The sequence below is a fragment of the Phyllopteryx taeniolatus genome, chromosome 7 (assembly GCF_024500385.1).
Source record: "Phyllopteryx taeniolatus isolate TA_2022b chromosome 7, UOR_Ptae_1.2, whole genome shotgun sequence".
Classification (NCBI taxonomy): Eukaryota; Metazoa; Chordata; class Actinopteri; order Syngnathiformes; family Syngnathidae; genus Phyllopteryx; species Phyllopteryx taeniolatus.
Window position 1 is genome coordinate 3,947,501 of NC_084508.1, and position 20,022 is coordinate 3,967,522.

A 20,022-nucleotide genomic window follows, 5' to 3' on the forward strand; every position below is an offset into this window, starting at 1 on the left:
AAATACAACTTTTTTTGAGGGGGTAATAATTTTTTTTCGCATGACTTTTGAAAACGATATTTTGACTATTGAAAATGACGTTCCCGATTGCAACTTTATACAATAGAACTTATTTCTTGTATTCCGACTTTTTGGAATATATTAATAGAATTCTTGCAATATGACTTTCTTGAAACTAAAATTATTATAAAATTCTAATACCCTTTTACTACAGCTTTTTTTTTTTTTTTTTAATCGTAATATGAACTGATGTTGGAAAAAACTTTTTGAATGTAAATGTACAACTTCAGATTTTTGTCTCGTATTTTGATTTTCTTGAAAAATGACATCTCTCATGGTATCAAGCTTCCCCCCTTTCCCAGTCAGGCACTAGCAGCCAACCGCGCGGCCGTAAGACGGACGGCGTCGGCTACCGTTGATGTTGTCGCAGTAGTAGAAGTGTTCGTCGTTGAGGGCGGGGCACGCCGACACCAGCAGGTGAAGGCCCGCCTCCGTGACCGAGAGGCAGCCCGACAGGTTCAGATGCTCCAGGGCCGGAAGGCCTCCCAGCTCCGACATGGCCCTGAACAAACGAAAACAACGATGCCGTTAACAAACACGAAACACCGTCACCTGGTCCAAGCTACATTTTTATTTTTCATAGCTCTTCTGTCCAAAAGCGTCTGCACAACTAATAAATGTAAGTCTTCAGGCATGTGTTCAGATTCGGGAAACTTTCATATTTTAATTATTAGCTAATACGTGACTTACGGTAAAACATGAACATTCTAAAATAGAATGTAATGAATTAAACAGCCTTTGCAACATTTTTTTTCACCGTCACCTTTTCTGAAACTCTCTTTTATTTTGCTTTTTTTTGTTTGTTTTTAGGATTTCAACGGACATCATCCACTTCTCAGCTCTTGCTTTCTTAGGACACACGGTTAGGGAAAAAAAAACAGCACAGCACAGCACTTTTTTTCATTTCACTCTTCATCAGAAACACCTAGTCACATGGAAAGGTTTTAAAACGTTGTTACGAAGCTACTAAATCTAATTTCCCCTCACAGGATGACTAGAGTATCCATCCAAAACGTCCGCTAAAGATGACGAAATCTATAAAACACACTCGGAAAACCCTCGCCGAGTCATTCAGCGAACGCGTACAAGATGACCAAAACAAGTCAACGTTGGCAAGACAAAGAAAGAACGCCATCAACTACATTTCTCGCAAATTTGTGTGCTGTGGTCACAAACTTGTCAATTTGGGTTACATTTTGTTACTTTTTTTTTTTAAACAAAAGCGTAACTAAAATACTATTGCGCAAGCCTGATTTGGCGTATTTTCCTGTACAAACCTGGACATAACTTGAAGTTAGTTATTAACTGTTAAATATTGCCGTCCAATATTGTTGTGCAATGTTTTGCAGAAAATGTATGAGGCACTTTAAAAAATGAAGAGCTGTTGTTTTGAAACGCTGTGATTATCAATAAATGTTGTGGGACGCAAGGAAATATTTACACTTTTTTATTATTGTCAAATTATAGTTATCGTAAAATTAAAAACAAAAATATAGATCATTTGCAGTTGCCCATATTGCCCAAGCGTACTCATAAAAAGGGAAACACGCTGCAAGTCAGAAATGACAGAGTGGAACGTGAAGATGGTGACCCCAAGTGGACAACAATAAAAGCTGCACCTACCATGCACGCTATGTTTATGAATGCAACATTTTGTTTTTTTATCCGATTACTCGATCGATGGGATGAGTAGAGAAATGTTTTGTCGAAATACAGGCTAGCTGCGGCCTTACCTGAGTCCCACGTCCGTGACCTGGTAGCATCCAGACAGGCTGAGGAAGTTAAGCGCGCGTCTTGCGCCCGATCGGTTAGTCCTGTTGTCGGGGCGTTTAGTGTCCGTCGGCGAGCGGCGACCGTTAGTCCTGAGGCGCCCGTCGCCGTTGTCGCCCGCGCAACAGGCGGCCTTAGCGCAAAACCTGTCCGTGGACATGGCGTAGTGCAAAATTGAGGCGTCGGGGGCGGTCCCACGGCCCCGCCTGCAGCAGCACAGGCTCCCCACCAGCTGAGTCTCTACGAAACGCTCCTCCTCCACTTCCTCGCACCCTCGCCGCGTCCACTCGGCGGAGTCCTCGATGTCGGCCGGCAACGGCGCGGATCCCCGCCGGCCGGCCTCCCCTCGTTGCAAGATGACGGCCCGGCGCCCGCGGCGGCGGGACTTCCACGAGGGGCTGAGGTCCCCCAACCCCAGAGAGAGTCTTTTCAGGGCGTGGTCCGTGAGCTTGTCGCAACCGGACAAGTCCAGATGGTCCAGAGAAGAGCAAGCGCCCATGAAGAACCAGCTGAGGACCACAAGAGGAACAATCTTTAAGCCTCATACCAATTTCCAGAATATCTCAATACAGCGGCAGATGGGGACTGCGAATACGCGGAAATCCGTGGATTGACGCCCATGATGATTGCATTTTTTTGGGTTGGTTCCACCCCAAAAAAAGAAAATACATTTTTTTAAATATCTGTGAGCGCCAAACCACAAGAATGCAGGGGGCCAACTGTAATAATCCTTCATATCAAAATTATGAACAATACATCTTGTCAAAATGTATGTATAGCCTTTCTGACATGAATAACTGGATGATTATTCCAATTAATCGGTAAGTTAGAATTTGTTTCTGCTAAATATTGAAATCGGCCTAAAAAACATTTTATCGTTCAGGCCCTAGATACGAGTTGTTCAAGAAATGAGTTTTTCAAGACGCAGGCCCATTTTCTGTCTTGAGATACAAGCACAAATCTGAGATTCAAGTGCGCTTCAGACCCCACCGCAATTATTATTTTTTTTTTTAGAAGAGATTTAATTTCCATTTCTTTCGATGGAGAACACTGATGAGTGTGGTTGCAGAAACTCATCAAGGCACCACCATAGTTGTCATTCTCAGCAGAGCTCCTGCGACATTAATGCTAATTTCTTCAGCCCGTCAAAGGCATTTCACATTCTGTGTTAGCATTAAGCTAAAAGACTTTGCTAAAAGTTACGCAGTTTGGTTAAAAACACAATGTGTAACGCTTTCTATCACGTGTAGTTTTCCAGCAAGTTGCTGCATTCACAATCATTTACTCATTACATACTCCGGGAATCACAAAATAGGGATTTTGTTGTGGAATTTTTGCTCGCAAATCAAGAAACCGGCCGAGCGACAGGTCATAGGTTGACCAAGTGTAAAGTGTCGTCAAGCTTGAGTTTACCTGTCAAAAGCATAATCAGTGACATCCGTCTGTGTCAGGTCCAGATGTGCCACGTTGGGACAGAGACTGAGGATCTGACGCACCTGATGAACAAAACTTCACTTAAGGTAGTTTGTCCGTTCCTCACATCAACACAGTGTACGTGCACACACACACACACACAATTTGGGTATTTCATTTACTACATTTGATTTCTCTTCTACAACCCCAATTCCAATGAAGTTGGGACTTTGTGTTAAACAAAAAAAAAAACAGAATACAATGATTTGCAATTCATGTTCAACCTATATTTAATTGACTACACTACAAAGATGTTGATGTTTATACAAATGTTCAAACTGATCAAGTTTATTGTTTTTAGCAAATAATCATTAACTTTGAATTTGATGGCTGCAACACGTTCCAAAAAAGAGTGAGAAAGTTGAGGAATGCTCATCAAAAACGTGTTTGAAACATCCCACAGGTGAACAGGCTCATTGGGAACAGGTGGGTGCCGTGATTGCGTCCCGGAATTGCTCAGTCATTCACAAGCAAAGATGGGGCGAGGTTCACCTCCAACAGTTTAAGGACAATGTTCCTCAACGTACAATTGCAAGGAATTTAGGGATTCCATCATCAAAAGGTTCAGAGAATCTGGAGAAATCACCGCATGTAAGCGGCAAGGCCGAAAACCGACATTGAATGCTCGTGACCTTCGATCCCTCAGGCGGCACGGCATCAAAAACCGACATCAATGTGTAAAGGATATCGCCACGTGGGCTCTGGAACACTTCAGAAAACCAATGTCAGTAAATACAGTTCGGCGCTGCATCCGTAAGTGCAACTTGAAACTCTACTATGCAAAGCAAAAGCCATTTATCAACAACACCCAGAAATGCCGCCAGCTTCTCTGGGCCCGAGCTCATCTAAGATGGACTCATGCCAAGCAGAAAGTGTTCTGTGGTCCGACGTGTCCGCATTTGAAATTGTTTTGGGAAATTGTGGACGTCGTGTCCTCCGGGCCTATTGAGGAAAAGAACCATCCGGACTGTTATGGACGCAAAGTTCAAAAGACGGCATCTGTGATGGTATGGGGCTGTGTTAGTGCCAATGCCATGGGTAACTTACACATCTGTGAAGGCACCATTCATGCTGAAAGGTACATACAGGTTTTGGAGAAACATATGCTGCCATCCAAGCGACGTCTTTTTCACGGACGCCCCTGCTTATTTCAGCATGACAATGCCAAACCACATTCTGCACGTGTTACAACGCCGTGGCTTCGTAGTAAAAGAGAGCAGGTACTAGACTGGCCTGCCTGCAGTCCAGACCTGTCTCCCATTGAAAATGTGTGGCGCATTATGAAGCATAAAATACGACAACGGAGACGCCGGACTGTTGAACAGCTGAAGCTGTACATTGAGCGAGAATGGGAAAGAATTCCACCTACAAAACGTCAACAATTAGCGTCCTCAGTTCCCAAACGTTTATTGAATGTGGTTAAAAGAAAAGGTGATGTAACACAGTGGCAAGCATGACCCTGTCCCAGCGTTTTTGGAACCTGTTGCAGCCATCAAATTCTAAGTTCATGATTATTTGCTAAAAACAATCAAGTTGATCAGTTTGAACATTAAATATCTTGTCTTTGTAGTGTATTCAATTCAATTTAGGTTGATTTGCAAATCATAGTATTCTGTTTTTATTTATGTTTAACACAACGTCCCAACTTCATTGGAATTGGGGTTGTACTATTCAGGTATTATTTGCCTCATATTAGTCTTTTTCTCCGATTTTCCAAACACAAACCTGTGCTTTTTTTAACCAATTTGTTTTTATTTCAAATACTGAATTGGCATATTTTTTCATCAAAATGTTTTTGTCAGAAGTTTGTATTTTTCATCAAATTTTTGTTAAAATGTTTGTCTAGCTTTCATCAAAGTTTTGCCACAAATTAGTATTTTGCATCACTTTTTTCACTTTTTCCTAAAATCCTCAAATTTATTCACCGACAAAATGTTTTGGTATTTTTGACCAAATAATTCTCATGTTTCCTCCTCTAATCTATCATTTGTAATCTTTGCATATTTTTCATCTGATATTTGTGTATTCTTTTCAAATAGTGTAAGTGTTTCTTAATATTTGCTTTTTCATATTTGCTCTTTTTTTCATTTTTTTCTAAATATTTACTTTTAATATTCACACAATGTTTTTCTTAAATATTTGCAAAATATGTGCATTTAAAAAATATATTTTTTCCTAATATGTGCATTTTTTTTGGTCAAACATTTGCGTAATTTTTCAACCCTTTTTTGATGTGTATTTTCTCTATTATTTGTGAATATTTTTGAATGGTTTAGCTTTTTTTTTTTTTCAAAATCCTTGTATATTCATTATTTTTTTCCAAACGTGTGTATATTTTCAATATTGCCGTGCGTCCGCGCACCATTTTACTGGACACAGTGGAGCCGTAGGCCAGCACCAGCGACTTGACGGCCGGGCCCACGACGGGGAGAAGGTTCTGGATGATTCCGTTCAGGAGCCTCTTCTCGCGCCGGGCCGTGCTGATGGCCAGCGAGTCGCCCGTATTGCCGCACTCGTCTGAGACGCAAACAGCCCCGCATTTGACGGGATCGAGATCAGAATGTAAATGTGTTGTTCATATACAGCGCTATCTTGACTTACTAGTGCCCCGACTTAGGAGTTTTTCCAATTACGAGCCGTCGCTCAGTAGATAGTTTTTGCTTCAAAAGGCATGTCGTAGGGCAAGCTAATCACTGTATAGAGTCCAGAAAGAAGATAATAGAAGGTCACCAGATTCATCAATGTCGGCATCCTCGTCCCACTCCTGGTACGCTCGCACTTCGTTCTCGCGACTCTTCAGCCAGCCGTCATCCGGCTCCTGGTCCAAATCTCCAGGTGGCCCGTTGTAGTAGTCACCTAAACAAACACACGCACCAACAGCACGCCCCAAGTGTTGATGTGACAAAACGTGATCATTTCCTTGTTTCACAATACTAAAATGTTTGGTAAAGTTTTTTTAAGAACAGTAATAAAATACTTTTTTTTTTTTTTATGCCAGGCCAAGAGACAGTTGTGAGAAGGTTGCGGACGATTCCATTCAGTATTTTGTTTATTTGTTTGTCCCCCCCTTGTGTGTGGACGGCGTGGTTACCTCTGGCCCAGCGTACAGGGTAGAGGTGCCTCCACAGAGAACCGGTCTTAGCCAGCTCAGACCAGGAGTCGCAAACCTGGCTGCAGCGGCAAAGATCTGGAGGGCCCAAGTAGCGGAAGATCCTCATGACAACTTCCGCTGGAAGTTGGCCGATGTGCACGGAACAAGTTCCATCGCGCTCCGCTTCTGTGCGAAGACAAGGGGGTCACCAAAAATATTACCAGAAATCCCCTAAACGTTGTGCATGTATAAAAAAATTTAAAAAAGGAATACTGGAAATCCTGTAAAAGCTCCACAGAATATAGATATATGACTACTGTAAATGCATCGTAAATTCTCCAAGTCGCACAGTTTAAAAAAAGACTATCATACATCCCCTAAAATGATTGAAATATGTCACAAATGTTGTGCAGGTTGAATTAAGGCTCGTGTAAATCTGGCAAAAGTGGCGCCAGTTAAAACAAGCCTACCGTATAGCCTCCCCAAAAATTCAGTGTATAATAAATCCTGCTAAAGATGTGCTGGTTAAAAATCACACCATCAAACATCATCCACAATTTGCTAGGTTAAAATAATACTGCCGTAAAACCCTACGGTAAAATAAAAACAATAATTGTATATCGTTATTAACAAGTGGTTAAAAAAATGTTGAACTATTGTCCCGTTAAAATAAGCCAATTTCCTGCACATATGCAGACATTAGTGGGCTGACCGTAGTCTGTTTTCTCGTGGTCTGCATATTTGAAGGCCTTCTGCAGCTCCTCGGCACGACTCCACAGGCTGAATCCTTTCAGGACGTCGGCGGCGCAGTCCCACGGCTGCTGACTGCAGTGCTGCGCCATCACCTGCTTCTTGATGGCCTTCAGCTCCTCGTAGGTGAAGTGCTGCATGAGCATGGGCTGAAACACCTGCAACGCGCACTCTCGCTCAACTCCATTGCGCACGGGAATTTTACAACTTTTGAATAAAGGCTCTTCTACCTCTTCCTCCTCCTTCATGTGGGGCAGGAAGTCCTGAGTGAAAGCCTCCAGTCTCTCCTTCAGCTGCTGGGCGTAGTTGAGCTGCTCGTATTCACTCTTTTTATAAAAAAAAACAAAACCAAAAAAACACCCAAGCATCATTTATTAACATACGAAGATATTGATTGATCTAAAGCACTGTAGATGGATATGATGAAAAATTGGACAAAAATTCTTGCGAGGTTTCATTAGATTTCCACTAACACAGCTGAAATGGTTTTATTAAAAAAAAATAAAAAGGCAAGCGATGTGGACTCAAATGGTCCACACAGAGTCCAGGGTATTAGAACGTGTTTGTGTTTTAGAAGTTTAATAAGTGCGTAGAAGGGGTAAGAGCCTTTTTTTTAATATGGCCTTCCTATAATCAGATTTTCACTTTTATTGGGAGGTTCGGCAACATAACCTGGGTTCGCTGACGCCATTATCAAGTACCCTCATGACTTGCAACTTCTCTCTGCTTTCACTTTCTAAATGACTGACCATGATTTGCAAAGTGACTAATATTAGTCCAGGCTGTGTACTGCGAGTCAGCGCTTTGCCATTTAGAATTACAATCAGGGTGCGCTTATGCACGCGCGTTCAAAGTCAGCGCACGATCGAGTGGCACTGGACTTTTTAATACTTTTAACGTGACGACTTTATTCTTGCAAAAGTACAACTTTCTTCCTCTCAAAATATTACAGCTTTTTTTTTTTTTTCTTGCTATTGTTTTTTTTTTTTTTTTAACAGAAAATTAACAATTTGGTCATTGTATTTTGTCTTTCGATCCCATAATAATTTATCTTTTTTCACAGTAATTAAATTGTGAAGGTACCAGGAAAAGGATTTATAGACATTTTTTAGAAAAACAGTGACGACGATATTAAATTAGTGAGTGAACATGATTTTGGGGTGGCGTTGTGTTGATGCTATTCTGCAACAGTGTACGATAGCCACGTAAGGCAGATTACCATCTTTGACAATGCGGTGTTTCGTAACTCAAGCAAGATGGCTCTTTCTTTTTTATTTTTTTTCTTCTGACTAAATGCTCAATGGGCTTTTTCCAAGAAAATGTCATTTTAAAGCAGAACGGCGGCCCGACCTTGACGTTGTGCAGGCCCTTCTCCAGCAGCAGCAGCATGTCGGAGAGTTTGTTGTCGGAGTGCATGTTGTAGACGGTGCAGCAGCGCTGCTCCAGCAGGCCGATGATGTACTCGTTCTCGATCTGCTCGTGCATCTTGAACTCCTTGAAGGTGGCCAGCAGCGACTGGAGGAAGGAGCGGAAGTCGCTGATGTTGGAGAAGTTGGTCTCCGACAGCTGCCAAGAAAAAAAAATATTATATAACATTTAATTCAAACAAAAAAGATTATTTGGCAAAATATTTGTTTTATTTAAAAACCTGTGCCAGTAAATACAAAGAGCTTCTTTTTTTATTTTGTGGGGAAAAGTACAGAATTGAAACATAAAAAAATATATAGTATATAAATTTCCATCCGTTTGTTTTATACTCAAAGGGTTTTACACACACACACACACATTATATATGAACAAAGCATAAATGATGATTCAGTAAAACGCAGATTAGTTGGCAAAATATATATATATATTTTAAAATTCTGTGGCACTAAAAACAAAGAGTTGCTGTTTGATTTTGTGGGGAAAAGTACACAATTGAAATTATTATTCTTTCATGTTTGTTTTATACTCATAAATGGTTTTACACGCACACAAATATACACACACGCACATGCACACACATATATATAACATTCCTACTTAATTCTCATGAATAGTAAGTAAGTCTCTTGTAATTTTGATTGAATCAATACAATAGAATATTTCCTGGAATGTTAGATATTTGATTCTCATAAATAGATAGACTGACATCATTCCATCTTCTTGGTCATAAAAAGAAGCAAAAATTGCAACAGTGTTTTGCTGTAAAAATGACCACTGCCACTTTTATAAAGCAGCACTAATCATTTTCTCAATAAAGTTGGACTTTATTTTGTTCGCACGTCTCAATAAAAACAGAACTGGTAACATACTTTAATTGAAATAACTGTTGCTATGATAATGAAAACAAGTGGTTATTGTTTGATTTGGTGGGGGGGGGGGGCATACAGAATTACAAAGTGTAACGGTCTTCTTTTCGACGTCAAATTACGCAACAACAACAACACACCTTTACTAACGCTAGCTAGCGTAATACGCTCACGTTGCGTAGCATTAACGTCAATACAAATAAAATATTTTTGTTCTTAATAAGCATTCATTTTGTCTGACCACGCGCAAAAATGGGAATAAAATGAGCAGCTGTGTTGTCCTCTCAAAAGCCTGTTGCATAACCACGAAACCAGCCCCGCGAGCTAACATGCTAATGCTAGCGAGTGTCGTCGTTTGGGGCTAACGTCGCCGCGATGTGCGTTTTAAAATAAGACATTTGAACCGCAAACGTGAAACAAAAACACTCCCGCACACTCACCTTCTCAGAATACAAACCCACCAGCTGCTTCATTCGCCAGTGCGGGCCCGTGAAAACGTCCACTTCGTCCGGAAAAGGAGCCATGTTGACCAGACACAGATGACGACTGTCTGACGGGAAGATGTGCATTAGCTTTAGCATTATCATTAGCATTGGGCAGTTGCGTCGTCGTCTTCACCATAGACAACAAAAATACATGTTGGTCCGTGGCGGGAATACGTCAGCGCGTCCGCCATATTTAATGTGTCAGAAGCTAAGCAAGTCCGGTTGAACTGAATAAAGCGAAAACCTACAAAGTGCACAGTTCGTTCTCTCTTACACACACACACACACACACACACACACACACACTAATATATTTGGGACACATGTAGGCACCATGAACAACGTCAATCTTCGATTAGGAGCTTTTATTTTATCATCAAGTGATGTCCGCTTTGGTCGCCAGGGGGCATCATTTAGTTTGTTATGACTTTTGCAACCTCTGTTTTAGTAAATCCGAATTTGTTGAATACATCTAGGAATATTTAATCAATTTACGACCTAAATTCTAATATTTCTTCCATACATTTTTATTAATTTATTACCAACATTTGTACCGTTTCTCTTGCTGCACCGCTTCCAGTCCATGTACTGTATGTTGTATTTTGTTTTTATCCAATCAAATTTCAACCTCCATGTGGCTGACGTGTAACTCTTAACTAGTTTCTGACTGTTTCTTTAACCCAGTTATGTCAAACTCAATCCGTCCCGCGATATCATTATATATCAAATGTGTATTAGTGCTTGCCTGCCAGCATTTTGCGCATGTGCCACTAATACTACAAATCCCAGAATGCTTTGCTAGTACGTTGGCGCGTCACTCGTGATCTACTCCAGGGTGTTCCACGAACAAGTGTGTGTGTTAGCTGTGTTCAGTGTGACGGGTAAAAATACAGAGAGCAAATTTCGTTCATGACAATAAAGCTGATTCTTCTTCTTTCGAGAGAGGTGGGAGGCAGATTACCTGTTCACGACAGATTTTAGATTTCAGATCTACAAATTGTATCTATTTAAATGAGAAACAAATACCACCGATGTTATTTGTTGCACGTTTCATTTCTCACGTGTTTATACATTTTCAAGTTTGCTTATTCCAGATTCAGTTAAGTTTGTTTTCACATGTTAAAATTTAACATAACATATGTGGAGAGACACAGTCAATTTTCAATAACTATTGAGTTTGGTCCGTGACTTTGCCCCAATTATTAATTTTGGCCCACTGTGAATTTGAGTTTGCCAGGCCTGCTTTAACCACACCCCTTTTAATTTGCGTGCCTACGGCAACGCTAAGCTAGGAGGGTCAAAGTCGTCAGCGCATTCCATGTGTGTGGACGGCAAGAAAAATAAAAGACCACGATTTTTGGGTTTGTATTCCAAACAGCAGTTCCAAGTGTATGCGCCCCGTCCCACGTCGATTGCGCAAACCTGGCCGATCGTCAATGGCGGTGGGCGACCGCCTATATGGCCCATACCAGAAACCACCCCTGACGGCATCTACCGCAATTTGGATGTGTGAAAAGATTGTCTCATTGGTAAGACAGTTAACAATGTCATTTGAGCTGACTCTGCTATTGTAACCTGATTTTCACGCATTTAATTATCTCAATGTGTGGAGCTGAAACGGCTGTGTAGACACAACTCAAAAACCTTTCGCAAGCTTTATTGAGCCAAGTCTGTGACTATATTGCGTTAGAAAAATCTCACTCAACAAAAATGTCACAAGACTTTGACACATATATACTCTGTATATATACGGTACCTTTTACACACACCTGTAATACAGCTGGCTCTGATAGGCAGTTTTCTGACACTCGGAAGGAATTTTTGTGGATTGACTTCAACACCCTATTCCGTGCCGGTACCTCTCATTAAGACCTTGGTGGGCAAAAAGCTTTTTGATGCGTGCAATACAGTTATAAATGTATACATAGTTTCACTTTACTGATTCATTTCATGCTTAAATGACAATTAAACACTGTAAATCATAAGCAAGATGTGTGAAATGTATCATAAAAGCTGCGTGTGAAATAAATTTGTCATATTCCTTCCCCCTTTGGTTTACAACTTCAGGACAAACCTTAAATCCACGGTAACCTTTACTGTATTTCGGATTCTCTCGTGCTTTTATCCCATGTTTATGCAACATGAGTCAGACTACTTACTCTTTGTTTTATTCATTCACATAAAATGTTGGATCCCATTGAGAAATTCCCCAACAATCCTTGGTTAAAAATGAGACAACATTGAATCCCCCAAAAAGCTGTGTCGATGAAATAAGACCAATCCGCCAAAAGTTGTCCTGTTAAAGAAGCACTGCCTAAAATCCCCCTCAAATTGCCCTGGTTACACTGAGACTACCTTAAATCCTGCAAAAAGTGGCACTGGTTAAAAATGAGAATACCAAAAATACCCCAAAAGTTGTGAAGTTAAATTAATAATAATAATTACAGCAAATACAGTAAATGCCCACAATGTTTCATTCAAATAAGACTACCTTAACTTCCCCAAAAGCTGTGTAGGCTAACGTGAGGCTATTGTAAAGCCCACAAAAGTTGCGTCTATTGAACCGAAACTACCTTAAGTCCCCCAAAAGTTGCGCATCAAAAAAAGCCATCTGGATCCATTTCCTAACATTCTTCGATTGGGAGTCTTTGTGGGGTGAGATCTCCTTCTATCGCAGTGTTTGAGGTTGTTGAGGACCAGCGAGTGCTCAATCTCGACTTCATGTAAATCCCTCCAAAGTTGAACTTGTTAGCATCAAACTACTGAAAAGTTAAAATGAGATTATTGTAAATCCCTCCAAAATTGTGCTGGTTAAAATAGGATTCATGTAAATAAATGGCCAAAATCTTATTTTGTCAAAATGAAACTACGGTAACTACCCCAAAAGCTGCGTAGGTTAAGGCAAGTCTACCAAAATTACCTCAAAAGCTGCGTAGGTCAAGTTAAAACTACCTTAACTACCCCAAAAGCTGCGAAGGTCAATGTAAGACTCTCGTCTCCACACCGGAGTCCACCTGCTGAGGACCCAAAGATCTTTTGGTTAGGAGTCTTTGTTGTGTGAGATCTTCTTCCATAACAAGGTCTTAAGATTGTTGAGGACCAGCGAGTGTTGGATCTCGGCCCGCTCTGCCGATCCCCGCAGCGCCATGCAGGCGTACAGCTGCTCTTCCAGCTCCTCGCGGATGTCCGAAGGCGCCCCCGACAGGACGTAGTCCTCCAGAGCCCGGCAGGCCTTGGCCAGGTTGGGCTCGGCCACCTCTGGGGTGCAGCGGCGCTTGGTGAGATCGCAGGAAGTGAAGCAGTCCACACCGTAGACGCAGTCGGTGTCCTTTTCGCAACTCTGCTCCCTGATGGCCTCCCGAAAGGTTGCCTCGGGGACGATGTGCCCGGCGTCCGCCACCTTCAAATCGTGGCGCCCGGTGTACCCGAAGCGGGCGGCGCTCAGATCGCACATGAGGAAGCTGCCAAAGGCCCCGTGGAACAGATCTTCTACCAGCTCCAGGAGCCCGATGGAGATCTTGGCTCGGTGGGGCCAGGTGGGGGTGAACCAGTGGTCGGCGGTACGGCGCACCCAGGCTGGCACCCGTGCCGGCGCCCTAAGGCCATAGAGCGGGGCGTTGGGTACCTTCTCCGTCACGTAGAGGTCCCCGCAGAAGCCGAGAATCTTGGGCATGTGCCCGCGTTCCTGCAGGGCCAACGCCAGCAGGAAGTCGTCGAGCTGCAGCAGCGCCCACGCAGACCGAGCCTCCGCCAGAGAAATGTGACCGTCCTTGTTGGCGTCGGCCGCCGCCAGTGCGCGGAGTGTCAGCTCGCCAAGGTTGGCCTGCTCCTCGCCCACTTTGGTCTGTGAGGAACACACCCACCACTTCGTCAGAAACCTACGCCCGACAAAATCCTGACCCATTTAAGGGTTGACTTCAACTTCCGGTTCTGCATTGATACCTTTCACAAAGACCCCGGGCAGTGTGAAAGGGGTTTTCCGGTACTAGCTCCAAAGACTTGCTCGACTTTTTCCCGGGGTCTGCAGGGCTCCACGCTTTTTTTTTTTACCTGGGCATTATGGCCCCTCAATTTAATTTTGAAGAGCGAAAGCAGAACATTTGATGGCGCACACGTTTTCTCTTCGCATCCACTCATCCTGAAAACAGAATTTCCTGCCTTTTTTTTTTTGCCATGACTGTTTTTCCCCAAAATGATTTGTACTCATGATCAGGATTTATCTCCGCTGGCACACAAGGTTTATTGGGGAGAACGTGAGCACTGATAGTGAGTCCTCTTTGCCGTTGTAGATCCGACTTGACCCGCAAAATTTGGATTTCTGAGGTAGTTTCAGACGCCCCTTCTGGTCTGCCTATCCAAAGTTGATTTTGATGAAGAAAGAAAAACTGAAGAAAATCTCCTGGGTTCCTGGACGTCCTCATAGCAAGTTTTCTGGTCAAGAACTGAACCCCCACCACTCCCCGGTGATGAACTATTTGGTCAATGGTTTCTGCCGTCCAAAGCCACACTGGGCCTCCAAAAGTTGGGGGTTGTTTAAATCTCCCGTTGCCTACCTTGAGGTGGTCGAGGATCATCTCCCGGAACTTTTCCATGGAGGTCCCCTTGGAGGGGGTGTCGAAGAGGGCGGCGGCTTCCTTCCTGCCCCCCATCTGGCTCCCCACGTCGTAAGCGGGGACCTCGTCCATCTGACACCTGACCACGCCCTCCAGGTCGCCCCACATGCCCGAGTACACCTGGAAAACACAAACAGAACAGAAAGAAAATGAAAGTTCAATAACTGCTGATTCCAAACAAACTTACAAAGTTCTATTTCCCATTCTTGTTTTTCAAAGTCCTTGACTTTGTATGAATATTTGATTCCAGATGCAAATAACCCGAATATGCTTTGTGTGTCTGACAGCAAGAAGAAGAAGAGTAAGCGAACCTGCTTGGTGGCGTGCGTGCTGAGACACTTGTTGAGCTCCAAAGTGTTCTTGTCGCACAAGCTGCCGCAGGCCGAGCCGTCCACCAGGCCCCGTCTGTATTTGGCGCACTGAAAACAACGGCAACAAAGACGCTGGCTAAAGAAGCCCGCGGGAACAAATCTCGCCAATGTCTTTTTGTTTGCTTCACCGTGTCCGCGGTGCACCGGCGTCCCCGGCACAGCTCGGAGCGGGACGAGTACTCCGCGTAGACCACCCAGCTGCCCGCCAGCACCGCCAGCCAGCACAGCAGCAAACACTTCAGGTGCGCCGACGTCAAGCGCGCCTGCGCACACACACACACACGCACACACAAACACACACACACACACACACACAGCTTCCTCAAGGCTTACAACCCTACTTTGATACTCAAAACAGTTTCAAAACAGTTTCAAAAAACGCTGATTTGAAACCCCAATTTTAAAACCCTAACACTTACTTGAAACGCTAACTCTGGCTTGACACTCCCCTCTTGTTTGAAACTTTAATCAAGGGTTAAAACTCTACTATGAAACTCCAAACAAGGCTTGAAACTCTCATTTCAAGCTTTGGCCCTGACTTGAAACTCTCATTTAAAACCCTATCCCAGGCTTGAAACCCTAATTTGAAACCCATCTCAAACCCTGTCTTAAAACCTTACTTACAAACCCTAGCTCTGGCTTGAAACCCCAATTTGAAACCTTAGCCCTTGTTGGAAATCTTAACCCTGACTTGAAACCCTCATTTGAAACCCTAACCCAGATTTGACAGCCTAATTTGAACCTCCAACTCTGTCTTTAAACCCTAAGTTGAAACCCTATCTCTGGCTTGAAACCCTATCCCGTGCACCGTACGCGCTACATTAACCTGGCGCACGTTGGCTGGTTTTTCCTCGCGTCGCCACGGAAGACCGCGATCGATGCTTGTGGCCTTCAGTGCGCATTCAGCTGCCTTCGTGCGACCGCCACAAATCGCATATTGATTATTATATAGCCGGTGCTTGTATAAATGGAGTGCATTTGTTCTACAGTATTTGATGGTTTTTACGGTGTATTTGTCGGATAAAATGAATCGCCCTCTGTCGGCGTGAACGCTGTCCCTAATGAAGTGTCCATTTGAAATGTTGGAGGTGATGAAGACGAGCAGCGCGTTTGGACGTTCATACATTATGGATGACGATAAAGCGCAGCGCTTAATGGGCTCCCAATGGAAACACGGAGGAGGAAGGGTGGAGGGGTTATTTGGGGGTGGGGCTTCAGGAAGTGATGTTATTTATGGGAAAAATAGTAGTGCAAATATTCCAGTTAAATAATCTTTGTAAGAATATAGCTTCTGTTATTTGCTTTGAAAATAATAATAATAATAAATCAATGCTCTGGCCAAAGCAATACAATTATTACTTTGGCGCCATCTTGTGGGGTCTTGCCACCAAGGAACGATGTTGAAGATCGCTAAGGGGCTTCATTTAGACAAAGCTAGTGGTTGGACACCATCTGGTTGCCAAGGACCGATGTTGAAGTGAGTTAAGGAGTTTCATTTGGCCAAAACTACTGCTTTCCTGCTGTCTAGTGGCATCCTGGTGTCCACTGAATTGAGGAGTTTCATTTTGACAAAAACAGTGCTTTGCCGCCATCTTGTGGCATCTTCGAGCAAAGGAATTATGTTGACATGAGTTGAGGGGCTTCATATAGACAAACGTAGAGGTTTGACGGCATCTTGTTGCCAAGGAACGATGTTGAAGTCAGTTAAGGAGTTTCATTTGGACAAAAGTAGTGCTTAGCCGCCATCCTGTAGCATCTTGGCGGAGAGGAGCTATGTTAAAGTGGGTTGAGGAGTTTCCTTTAGAAAAAAGTAGTGTTTTGCTGCCTTCTTGTGGAATCCTGGTGTCAAATAAATATGTTAAAGTGAATTGATGCGTTTCATCTGGACAAAAGCATTGCTTTGCAATCATCTCGTGGCATTTCAAAGCAATGGAATTATGTTGACGTGAGTTGATGGGCTTCAGTTAGACAAAGGTAGTGGTTTGACACCATCTTGTTGCCAAGGAACTACGTTGAAGTGAGTCGAGGAACTTCATTTAGAAAAGAGGAGTGCAGTGCCGCTATATTGCAGCATGTTGGTGCCGAGGAACGATGTTGGCGTGAGTTGCGGAGTTTCATTTGAGCAAAAGTAGTGCTTTGCTGCTATTTTGTGGCATCTTGGTACCGAGGAACTGTTCTGATGTGAGTTGAGGAGTTTCATTGAGACAAAAGTGGTGTTTGCTGCCATCTTGTGGCATATTGGTGTTAAAACAACTATGTCGAAGTGGGCATCATTAATTGCAGATTTTCACTTAATGGATTTTGATATGTACGAAAATCCACGTGAGTGTACGTTGTGTGGCAATAACTTACCGAGGCGATGTAAGTCTACATACTGGAAATCTAAATTAGTCAGTGGGCGTCGATGTACTTTGAGTCTAGTGCATGACCATGTGAGTCCTCAGACGGTTCACATCCTGGAATCGGATCTCTCTTGTCAAGGTTTGGGTGTTTTCCAGCAGAGTTTCACTTCCCCAATTAAGACCACCAGGGACCTCTTCACCTCCAGTCACCTTCATCGCGCGCTGCAAATCTACGGTGCTGCATTCAGGCACACACTAAAAACAACTTTTTGAAGTCAGTGAGCACCTCACCGCATGACGAGCGGAGTGGTCCACGTGAGTCTATGTAAAACCATCTATGTGGATTTGTCAGTTTATGCAAGTCTCCTGGAGTCTATGTGACTTGGTGAGTCTATGTATCTAAGTTTATGTGACTTAGTCTGTGTAAGCGCATGTGAGTCTTTGTGTGTCCATGTAAGTTTATGTGACTTAGTCTATCTGAGTCTACCTACGGTAACTCTATGTGAGTCCATGCAAGTCTCGGTGGCTTACTGAATCAATGTGAATCTACATGAATCTGTGCACTGTAAGTCTACAAAAGTCTATATATGAGTCCATGTGAGTCTGTACACTGTAGGTCTGTGGACTGGAAGTACACGTGAACCCACCTTTTGGGGAGTCACTGAACGCCTCACCGCATGACAAGCTGGATGGATCCATGCTTCATCGTGAAAGTGGTTGCCATAGCAACGGAGACGAGAAGCCCCTCAGAGACTTACGTGTGTGTGCGCGCACACACACGCCCCGCGCGCACACACACACACACACACACACACACTTGACTAACCTGTGTGTAAAGAGGCTTCCGGAAGAAGGAGAAGAAGAAGAAGACCAAGAATCTCCACGGCAGCTGAGCTCTCGCCATGGCCGAGCGGCAAACTGGCATCAAGCTGGCATCGAGCTGGCGGCAAGCCCACCGGACCACACGTGACGCACCCCGCGGAGGAGGAGGTGGTGCGTTCAAGTAAGGCTCGAATCTGTCGTGATTCACCACCGTCACCCACCCACTGCGCGCACACACACACACACACACACACACACACACACACACTCCCTTCCCCGACATGACATCAAATGAATTCTTCAAAAAAGACATTTTATTGAATTTCATGTTAAAAAGTATCCTACAAATACAGTCTAAGGATTAAAATCTAATCCTTCTTGTTGTTTTTGTTGAACAAGCAGCAGTTTGTCAGATAGCGAATAATTCTTCCAAAAAGAGTCTTTGTTGCCACTTTCAGTTGAAGTTTGCCGTCAAATAAACATAAAACAACGGGAGGCCAGTCTGTGTTAACTACCAGTAAACTGATGAAGCCTGCTCAGATGAGAGGCGAAACGTCTTCTACGACAACCAGACCAATCCAGTTGCCATGGATTCGATGCCCTGAGAAGGAATTACACATTGTTTATCTAAAACAACCATATACCGTTGCCTTAAATTCGGCAGGAGAGCTTAATGCTAACAAACAATGTAAATTGCCATTGATCGGCTAACAAATAGCATCGGTGTTATAACCCTTTAAAAAATATATATATATATATGTTTGAACACAGAAGATTGAACAACACTTTTACTGAAGATAGATAATCTAACAATGCTCACAGGCATGCTGTATATTCTTTATCCTCTGCAAGGAATGACTAATATTACTGCAGCTTACTGAGACGTTGTGAACACGTCACCATCATGTACGTATATCCGTATGTCTGTATTATACTGCCCCCAGGTGGCCTAATCACGCACACCAGAAGGAGCAGCACAATGTGATTATTATTATTTTTTTTTAAATATATGACAAATACATTTTCAAGGAATTCGATCGAGATTTGGTAAAAAACAAACAAACAAACAAAGCGATACCACATAAACTATTCCAAGGTACCCAGCTGCTGTGTGGGAGAGCAAAGAGCCAAAGTGGACGCACAATCACGCTCACTTCCTGCCATTATGTCATCAGGATGCTGATTAGCTCCAGATTAGCTTCAGAGTGGGAGGATGACCACGTACAAGACGGAAAGAACTACCTGAGGGACTCTTTATTAGGTACACCATCTACTGACAAACAGTGCAAACCAAATAGGCAGTGACCTGCATTCTGTGCATCATGCAGTGAAACACAACGTTGTGTGCACCCAAGCAGTGATACACAACGTAGTGTGTAGCATGCAGTGATACACATTGTTTGCAGCATGCAAACAAACAACATTGTGCACAGAGTGCAGTAATACATTGTACGTGGCATGCACGAGCATGCACTGAAACACAACATTGTGTGCAGCATGCATAAAAAAATCACTGTGTGCAGCTAACAGTGAAACACAGCACTGTATGCAGCATGCATTGAAACACAGCATTTTGTGCAGTATGCAGTGATACACAAAACTGTGTGCAGCATGCAGACAAACAACATTGTGTACAGTGCAGTGATACATTGTGTGCAGCATGCACGAAAACAGTCATTGTGTGCAGCATGCAGTGAAACACATTGTGTGCAGCATACATAAAACAAATCACTGTGTGCAGCATGCAGTGAAACACAACACTGTGTGCAGCATGCATGAAAAAAATCACTGTGTACAGGTAACACTGAAACATAGCATTGTGTGCAGTAAGCAGTAAAACACAACATTCTGGACACTCAGCCGAAAGACACATTATGTGCCGCATGCAGTGAAACACAACATTGTGTGCAGCAAGAGATGAAACATAACATTGTGCAGGATGCAGTGAGAT

The 20,022-nt window shown here is 43.2% G+C and overlaps 2 protein-coding genes and 1 long non-coding RNA gene across 3 annotated transcripts in view; 1 reads left to right on the forward strand and 2 right to left on the reverse strand.

Moving 5' to 3' along the window:
• The window catches only part of fbxl5 (F-box and leucine-rich repeat protein 5), an 11,118-nt gene extending 1,080 nt beyond the window's left edge, over positions 1–10,038 (reverse strand). Inside the window, exons 1-10 of the mRNA XM_061780614.1 lie at positions 9,879–10,038; positions 8,495–8,710; positions 7,375–7,470; positions 7,107–7,302; positions 6,395–6,580; positions 6,034–6,159; positions 5,666–5,820; positions 3,244–3,326; positions 1,794–2,339; positions 414–562 (exon numbers count right to left, since the gene is read on the reverse strand). Coding sequence (XP_061636598.1) covers positions 414–562; positions 1,794–2,339; positions 3,244–3,326; positions 5,666–5,820; positions 6,034–6,159; positions 6,395–6,580; positions 7,107–7,302; positions 7,375–7,470; positions 8,495–8,710; positions 9,879–10,031 — 1,906 coding nt within the window. The 5' untranslated portion in view covers positions 10,032–10,038. The remainder of the gene's footprint in view (positions 1–413; positions 563–1,793; positions 2,340–3,243; positions 3,327–5,665; positions 5,821–6,033; positions 6,160–6,394; positions 6,581–7,106; positions 7,303–7,374; positions 7,471–8,494; positions 8,711–9,878) is intronic.
• Positions 10,039–10,110: 72 nt separating this feature from the next.
• LOC133481375 (uncharacterized) lies at positions 10,111–16,803 on the forward strand. Its single transcript, XR_009789540.1, has 3 exons — positions 10,111–10,868; positions 11,302–11,452; positions 14,824–16,803. It is a non-coding gene; the product is annotated as an uncharacterized LOC133481375 (long non-coding RNA).
• LOC133481374 (divergent protein kinase domain 1A-like) lies at positions 11,565–18,209 on the reverse strand. The gene is made up of 5 exons (XM_061780616.1): positions 18,076–18,209; positions 15,036–15,170; positions 14,848–14,955; positions 14,477–14,656; positions 11,565–13,767 (listed from the first exon to the last, which is right to left on the reverse strand). Exons 1-5 carry the CDS (start codon positions 18,172–18,174, stop codon positions 12,964–12,966), a joined length of 1,326 nt encoding a protein of 441 aa, XP_061636600.1. The 5' UTR covers positions 18,175–18,209; the 3' UTR covers positions 11,565–12,963.
• Between the last annotated feature and the right edge of the window lie 1,813 nt (positions 18,210–20,022).

Excerpts from the sequence above, each read along its gene's own strand:
- LOC133481374 (XM_061780616.1), bottom strand. The coding sequence starts at position 18,174 with ATGCCAGTTTGCCGCTCGGCCATGGCGAGAGCTCAGCTGCCGTGGAGA. Across the intron at positions 14,956-15,035 it reads GCCGGTGCACCGCGGACACG|TGCGCCAAATACAGACGGGG; the intron begins GTGAAGCAAACA and ends CGTTGTTTTCAG. Across the intron at positions 13,768-14,476 it reads TGATCCTCGACCACCTCAAG|ACCAAAGTGGGCGAGGAGCA; the intron begins GTAGGCAACGGG and ends TGTTCCTCACAG.